The sequence below is a fragment of the Hyperoodon ampullatus genome, assembly GCF_949752795.1.
Source record: "Hyperoodon ampullatus genome assembly, chromosome: 19".
Lineage (NCBI taxonomy): Eukaryota > Metazoa > Chordata > Mammalia > Artiodactyla > Ziphiidae > Hyperoodon > Hyperoodon ampullatus.
In genome coordinates, this window is record NC_136932.1 from 3,160,429 (window position 1) to 3,168,371 (window position 7,943).

General features: G+C 47.8%; 1 protein-coding gene across 3 annotated transcripts; it reads right to left on the reverse strand.

Moving 5' to 3' along the window:
- Positions 1–1,541: 1,541 nt before the first annotated feature.
- ATP5MC1 (ATP synthase membrane subunit c locus 1) lies at positions 1,542–4,212 on the reverse strand. Of its 3 annotated transcripts, none has more exons than XM_079725413.1 (5): positions 4,195–4,212; positions 3,651–3,698; positions 2,667–2,744; positions 2,084–2,262; positions 1,542–1,763 (listed from the first exon to the last, which is right to left on the reverse strand). In XM_079725413.1, the coding sequence occupies exons 2-5, from the start codon at positions 3,687–3,689 to the stop codon at positions 1,649–1,651; spliced, it is 411 nt and encodes a 136-aa protein (XP_079581539.1). In that variant the 5' UTR covers positions 3,690–3,698; positions 4,195–4,212; the 3' UTR covers positions 1,542–1,648. The 3 variants fall into 3 exon arrangements, with proteins under 3 accessions (XP_079581539.1, XP_079581538.1, XP_079581537.1); XM_079725412.1 differs by lacking the exon at positions 4,195–4,212 and adding an exon at positions 4,125–4,183 and having other exon boundaries at positions 3,651–3,804; XM_079725411.1 differs by lacking the exon at positions 4,195–4,212 and adding an exon at positions 4,125–4,182.
- Positions 4,213–7,943: the final 3,731 nt, after the last annotated feature.

The window sequence follows — 7,943 nt, forward strand, 5'->3', positions numbered from 1 at the left end:
TCAATAACATATGGCATTGTTCAGTATTGTTTCCACTCTTGATTTTTCAGCATTCCCCAAGACTCCGAGGAGGATGCTTAACACCTAAATACCTGCATGACTATCTTTATTTATTTATTTATTTATTTATTTATGGCTGCGGTGGGTCTTCATTGCTGCGCGCGGGCTTTCTCTAGTTGCGGCGAGTGGGGGCTACTCTGTTGTAGTGTGCGGGCTCCCCATTGTGGTGGCTTCTCTTGTTGCGGAATATGGGCTCTAGGCATGCGGGCTTCAGTAGTTGCAGCACGCGGGCTCAGTAGTTGTGGCTCGCGGGCTCTAGAGCGCAGGCTCAGTAGTTGTGGCGCACGGGCTTAGCGGCTCCGCGGCATGTGGAATCTTCCCGGATCAGGGCTTGCACCGGTATCCCCTGCATTGGCAGGTGGATTCTTAACCCACTGCGCCACCAGGGAAGCCCCCATAACTGTCTTTAAATTGCATTAAGTTGAATCCATCCTTATTGACTCACAGTTTTGGGGGTTTTAACCCTACGAGCTGCCCTTCAGCTGGAAGGTGTTAACAATTATTAGGAATTTTGTTTTGGTTTCACTAGCTCAGAGTTTTGCAATAAGTTGAAGTATCGGGTTTTCCAAAAATGGGTCCCATATTTGAGATAGACCATGCCTACTAGCACCCCCGAGTTCATTCTGTGGATGTATCAGCTTAGCTTTCTCTTACCTGGGTTATCAGTCCCACGTCAGGCCAAGTGGGGGGCACCCGCTGGGCACAGACTGAGAGCACAGGATGATACCGTGAGGAGCTCTCTAAGCAATTCAGTAGTTGGTTCACTATCCCACACCCCCCCAGACACCCTTTTCATCCCTAGCAAAGCTAAGATTGTAAATTCTTCAAGAACACAGACCCTGTCCCTCATCTGCTTTATTCAAGAACATTTAGGTACTCTAAGAAAGGAAATGAAACTTATAGGTGGAGCTAAGTGCAGGCAGGTGGAGGCCCACCTCCAACTCTAACATGCTATACAACTTCTTTGGGACGAAGTTTCCCTATCTGTGCCACCTTAATTGTGTGGCCAAAATGAAAACAGATGGCACAGCACAGCAGGTGAAGGTTTAGGCTGGCCCGAGGTGGGCGGCGGGGGCGGGGAATCTCCAATTCTGCCACTTTCCAGGTCTGTGATGATGGACAAGTTATTTTGCTTCCCTAAGCCTCAGTTCCCTCATTTGCAGAACAGGTATAATAACTGCACTTACAATTCATAGTGTTGCTGAGATAAAAAATGCAAAACACTTGGTAAAGAGCTTGGTGCAAATTAAGCCCCTCAAAAATGTTACATATTATTACAGTAAATTTGAAGGGAAAAAAGCACCAATTATCATTAGTCAAATCCGTGTTCCCTCCTGTGGGAGATGTTATTACAGTCATGGCAGCGCTACGTCTCAGCCCTGAGGAGTTCCTGATCACCAGTGGCTGACCCAATCCCACTTCCTCGTCCCACCTTTCTATGAAGGCCCTCCCCAAGGGCAAAGGACAGAGGCGCAGGCATATGAGTTTAGAGAAACATTGTGTTTAATGGTAAAGCTTAGCATACTCTAGCACCGGGCACGGCCTGGAGTCGAAGCAGCAGGGGTGGATAGGTGACCTCCATGGAGCCTCACATGGCAAAGAGGATGAGGAAGGCGACCATCAAACAGAAGAGCCCCATAGCCTCAGACAGGGCAAAGCCCAGAATGGCATAGGAGAAGAGCTGCTGCTTCAGAGACGGGTTCCTGCCGGGGACAGAGACAGGGAAAGGAAGGGGTGAGGGTGTGGGTCATGGGTGGTGGTGGAGGACTCAAGTAGGTGAGGTGAATGGAGAGTGCTGAAACTGGGAGAGGGCCTCGCTTGCATATATCCTGGGGATCGGACAGGCAAGCAGAGTACCAACACGGTAAGTTGAAGTGAGCCAGACTGGAAACTTATATTTAAATTCTGAGAAAACAGGAGGTAGATGAAATCAACACAAAGCTAGAAGGATCTCTTCCCGAGGTTTCCTCCAAATAAGATGGAACTTATAGTAGAAGATGCTCTAGGCCACCCCACAACTTACCTGGCATAGCCAATGATCAAACTGCCAAACACTGTTCCAATGCCGGCCCCTGAACCAGCCACACCAACTGTGGCAGCCCCAGCACCAATAAACTTGGCCGCCGTGTCAATGTCCCGGGAGACAACACTGGTCCGGAACTCCCGCCTGGCCACCTGGAGTGGGACACTGCTGTAGGAAGGCTAGAAGGAGGGGGAGAGAGAGGGAAGTAGAGAAGGAAAGAGAGGAAGAAGGGAGATAGTGAGGCTCAAGGACAGGTGGCTGCCTCCACCCCTCACCCCACCCACCTGAGCTCGGAAACTGTTGGCAAGCTCTTAGCAAGTACAGAACGCTCAGACTGCAGAGCGTGCTTGGAATTAGTCTTAGGGTCCGTTTCCAGACAGGACTAGGGAAATTTCGTGGGCTTCATGAAAACCCAATTTCACTTTTGCAAGTTTGTCATCTACAATGCTCACCTTGAGGTACTTAGAACTATTAAAGCACCACAGATTCTCTGACTCTCCTCCCACTATGGCCTAAAGGCAACTGAACAAACTTAAAGGGACTTAGTCTGGGGAAATTCTTAAGAGGGCCCAATCTCCTTTACCTGTTCAGATGGGATCTCTGGCCTACTCAGGAAGCAGGCAGACACAGGCCTGCTCAGACCCCTGGTACAAGAGCGGATCTATAAAATCAGAAAGACACATTTCTCCAAATCAGGCAAGAAATCAAAACAAAACAAAAAATCCCCCTAACTGCTGAGCTTCAGTCAAAAATGACTACAAATATTATAAATAAAACAAGTCCAAGGTATTTCAAGGTCAATTAATGTATTACTGTTGCTACCACATATGCCCACACCAGAGACAGCTGTCCTGAGACCCTGGTGTAGTCAGCAGTGGCAACCCTTCCATTTAAAACTGGGTAACAAAGTTCACTTCTATGAGCACAGCCCTTAATCAATATCCCAGAATGGGGGGGAAAAAAAAAACCCACACACTAACATCAAACCAAGTGCAGGGAGGCTTTGTAACCAGACCACCAAAGGAATCAGAAGGGGAAAATCTTATTTTGCTAAAACTGTAGCCACTGTTACACACCCTGAATGGAGTGAGCCAGTAAGCCTGGTGAGGCTCCTGAAACAGTCACTTCAGCGGAGACTCGTGTAACAAGGCTTTCTTGAACTATTTCAAGAAATATAACGTAGCAGTTGTGAAACTTGGTCGAACATTAGAATCACCTGGGGAGTTCTAAAACAAAATACAAATGCATGGATTCCACTCCCATAGGGTGCAGCCTGGGCATCAGGATTTTTTAAAGCTCCCCAGATGATTCCAATGTACAGCCAACGTTGAAAATCACTGTTTCAATGGGCTAACTATGGCCAAGTCAGACTGGGGGTAAAGGTCAGATCCAGACTCTGACCACATTCCAAAGCCAAGATCGCTTGGTTTACAGGGGTTAACTGCATCCATCCTACTGCTTCGCTAAAGGGGCAACATCATCAGAATGCCAAGCTCCTCTCAGTTCATTCATTAAACACTGATGGTTCCCACACCTGGCGCTAGAGCACCCGGGAGCCGCAGCTTACCAGAGCAGGAGGGATGAGTAGTGCCCCGGTGGTCTGCATTTTTTCGGTCTGCAGAGGAAAAAAAAAAAATCCACTGACAGCCTGGTTGTTTGCTTAGAGTCGCGACCCTCGGTCGCGTCCCCTTCACCCCGCCACCACTTTCAGCGCGACAGGTCTGCAAAGGAAGGTCACGGAGATCGGAAGTAAAGGAAGGAGGCCCGAGCCCCAGCAGGGAAATGATACCCAAAGAGGATGATCTGCCGGGAAGACTGGGGAGGCAGAAACTAGGCAGGTGCCGTTTAGGGTCCTGCCCATTTCACACAGCAGTCCACGGCCCGCCTCAGCCGGGACAGTAGATTGCTCATTACCGTTGGTAACTAACATTAATTGTTAAGGTTACAGACGGCCATTGCCTTTCCCGGCCCTAGGGGCAAATGCCCCACCACACAACCCAGCCACATCCCTGCCGATTGCTGGCTTTCGGCCCCAGGTCACCTGCACTCCCACTGCCCTGCTGCCCCTGCTCGGAACACAGCGCTCGCCCGGCTCAAGGTGACTGACTCACCTCCGGGCTTTAGCTCTAGGACTCAGCGCTCAGCTCCCCGGCCCACGTGTCCGGGGGTCCCCCCACTCTCATTGGCCGCAATCCCCCCGCGCCCTCATTGGTTAACATCCTCGAGTCCTCCTTTCTTACTGGTCTTCCGCAGCTTCTTCCTCTCTCTCCACAGGAGCTTCGTGGCAGTTCCCGCCTCCGTGCGGGCAAAGGCGGGGTTTTCCTCCGAGATCTGGCTTCCGATTGGCCGATCCCTGAAGGGCTCGATCACAGAGTCGGCTTGACTCAGAGGTTCTATAACCTCCCGCACAAAATGGCGGCCAAGGTGGAAAGCAGCAGAAAAAGGCGTGGGAGAGATGACCCGTCGCCTTACGCAGACAGACACATGACCTTGGACCTTAGCCTTCATTCGAGCGCTCGGGCCCTGAGGCGCGTTGCATGTTGGGATTTGTAGTCGGGTCGGAGGCCCTAAGGGAGGCTGAGATCCCGCGAGACGTTTCTCCCCAGGCTGGGAGAGCCAATGCCTTTGCAGCAATTCCCGCCCTAGTGTTTTGTGGGAGGCTTGCTTCCGCCAAGAAGCGTAAAGGCTACCTGCCTCCATGTAAGCTCGCTAGTGGGCGAGCGCAACTTTGTGGGCTTCTGCCACTGTTGAGCAGCCATGAGCTAGCAGCCAGTAGTTTGTTTGCTTGTTTTTTTTAAGTATTTTTGTATTGTTAAAAACAACATTCCAAGGACAAAACACGTAACACCCTGATAGAGAAACAAGCAAAGGATGGGAAACAGGCAGAAGAAATATAAATTGAAGGGAAGAATCTTAAACTAAATTATACAAAGAAATAGAAGTTTAAACTCAACTTTTCTCACTAAATCAAAAAGCAGAGTTCTTTTTACTAATGTGAGCCAGGCACTTAGGTACTGCTGCTGAGAAGTATGAATTAGAACATTTCTTGAAAGTGATTTGGTAACGTTTGTTGAAAGGTTTTGAATGGTCCATCCTCTCTGACTCAGAAATTCTCGAGGAATTGAGAGCCTTTAAACTCTCTATCCTCTTTGACCCAGAATGTCACTCATAGAAATCGGTCTTGAAGAAAAAAAATCAGAAATGCAAAGATTCTCTTCAAAGGATGTACATTGCAGAATTTGTTGAAATTGGAAACAAGTAAATGGTAAACGATTAAATAAATTGTGATATTTTCACTTGATGAAATAAGCAGATATTGTAAATTTCCTTCCTTCCTCCCCTTTCTTTCTTTCTTTCTTTCTTTTTCAGCTTAAGTAATAAAAATTTATTAAGAATTCCTGGGGTGGTGGTTGTGGCTTCCCAACCTAAAGAGAGGAACAACCAACACTAGGAAATCACTGAGAAATCACAGAGTCCCAACACCCCTGGCCAACATAGGGAGGAAAGTCATTCCCCTGAAAATGGGTCAGTTCTCATTATTCCAAGAAGTGTTGGGAGGACAGATGCTGAGGAGACCATCACATGTTGCTGGGGGCAGGGTGGGCGTGTGCTGGACCCCAAACTCGCTCCTCAAAAACCAGGGGAGAAACAGATCCACTTCTTCTCTGGGAGCCGAGTTCTGGGTCACCAGGCTTATTTCTTACCCTTGATGAGGTTGTCACTTCCCTGGGTGTAGGGAAGTGACCTACACTTCATGCCGTAGGTTCAGCACAAGGCTGTCAGCAGTGAGATAGATACGATTCTGTGATGTGGCAATTGTCTTGGATATGTTCTGTGCTGCCCAGATCTTGTGCAGTTTTAATGTAGCCTGGGTTCTTGCTCAGTACTTCTTCGAGGTGAGCATGGTGGGTTCAACAAGACCAAGTCTCAATCCCTGATCCCACCCTTACTACCCGCCTCACGCCAGCCATCCTCTGGGCTCTCAGATCCAAGGTTGCATTAAGGTGGCTCGTGCTCAGCCCTACTTTGGTCCCTACCTGTGAACCCTCCCTGTGGGCAGCTGCCAGGAACAGGAGGTAGCATGAGCAACTGAGGCAAGGCCAGTAAAACCATGTTTCTGGTTTTATGTTGTTTTTTTTTTTTTGCGGTACGCGGGCCTCTCACTGTTGTGGCCTCTCCCGCTGCGGAGCACAGGCTCCGGACGCGCAGGCTTGGCGGCCATGGCTCACGGGCCCAGCCACTCCGCGGCATGTGGGATCTTCCCGGACTGGGGCACGAACCCGTATCCCCTGCATTGGCAGGTGGACTCTCAACCACTGCGCCACCAGGGAAGCCCTGGTTTTATGTTTTATATTGAGAAAATTTTCATGATGTAAGACAAATTTTGAAGATTTAAATGCAGAGCTGTATAGCATTGTGAAAAAAATGGATGAAAAAAGATTAAAAAGAAAATAAAACAATATTAATAGTTAATTCAGTATGGTATAATAAGGATTTATATTTTTATGAGTATGTATTAGTTTTTTTGGTTGTGTTGGGTGTTCGTTGCTGCACGGGCGGGCTTTCTCTAGTTGCGGTGAGCAGGGGCTACTCTTTGTTGCAGTGCGCAGGCTTCTCATTGTGGTGGCTTCTCTTGTTGCAGAGCATGGGCTCTAGGCGTGCAGGATTCAGTAGTTGTGGCATGCAGGCTCAGTAGTTGTGGCTTGCAGGCTCTAGAGCGCAGGCTCAGTAGTTGTGGTGCATGGGCTTCGTTGCTCTGTGGCATGTAGGATCTTCCTGGACCAGAGCTCGAACCCGTGTCCCCTGCATTAGCAGGCAGTTTCTTAACCACTGCGCCACCAGGGAAGTCCCCTGGCAGGCAGGTTCTTAACCACTGTGCCCCCAGGGAAGTCCCTGTATAATATTTATAATAGCAATATATTAACAATTATGCTAATCTGGAAAGTCTGAACTTTGGACTCTTAGAAAAAATATTTTAAGATTGAGATTTAAGGTATCCTGCTGGAATGGTACAATGGAAAGAATGTGGAGTTTTGAAATCACACAGACTTGAGTTCCTATCATGGCTCTATCATATAACTAGATATGTCTGTCTCTGAGCAGATTACTACATCTCTTTTGGCTTTAGTGTAATAAGCTACCATTTACTGAGGCCTCACCATACGGCAAACATTGGATTAGGTGCATTCACCTGTTATATGATTTAAGCTTGACAACAGCCTTTTAAGCGGATATTATTATCCCCATTTTACAGATTACCCCCATGTTACAGAGCATCTTTTTTCCAGTTTGGCATATTTGGTAAGAGGTAAAGTCAGTATGTGGACCCAGGTCGGTCTGGGTCCAAAGTGCTTAACCATCAGCTCTTGAGTCTCCCTAAAACTGGGGAACCTGTAAAACAGGGTTAATACTACTTACCTTATAGAAATATAAGATAAAATAAATGCCAGGCATAGGTTGGTGTTTGGTGAGTAGTCCCTGTCTGTTACTACTCTAGGACAAGTTATGTTTTCGTGTGGAAATCCCTAACTTTGTCTGCATGTTTTCATTTTTTTTTTCACATCCAGATTTGTCACATAGCTCTACTCTTAGCTTAACTTCAACATTGTCAAGTTTACCCTGTGACCTGCTGGAACTCAGGTATTTCAGTGCCATGTTTAGGACATGAATTTTGGAGTCAAATAAGCAGGATTCACATCCCGGCAATGCCACGTACTGCTGTGTGGTTTGGGGCAAGGCTCTTAACCTCTCTAGTGCTCCGTCATCACCTATAAAAAGGAGATACCCCTTTTTCAACAGAATTGTTATGAGTAAATGAGATAGCACATGTAGAGGTGCTCCTTTAATTACTGAAGTAAAA

Bases quoted from the DNA above. Each gene is read 5' to 3' on its own strand.
- ATP5MC1 (XM_079725413.1), bottom strand. From the start codon at position 3,689: ATGCAGACCACCGGGGCACTACTCATCCCTCCTGCTCTG. The intron at 2,745-3,650 runs GTAAGCTGCGGC...CTGATTTTATAG, and splicing joins TACTCATCCCTCCTGCTCTG to ATCCGCTCTTGTACCAGGGG. The intron at 1,764-2,083 runs GTAAGTTGTGGG...TGTCCCCGGCAG, and splicing joins TTGATCATTGGCTATGCCAG to GAACCCGTCTCTGAAGCAGC.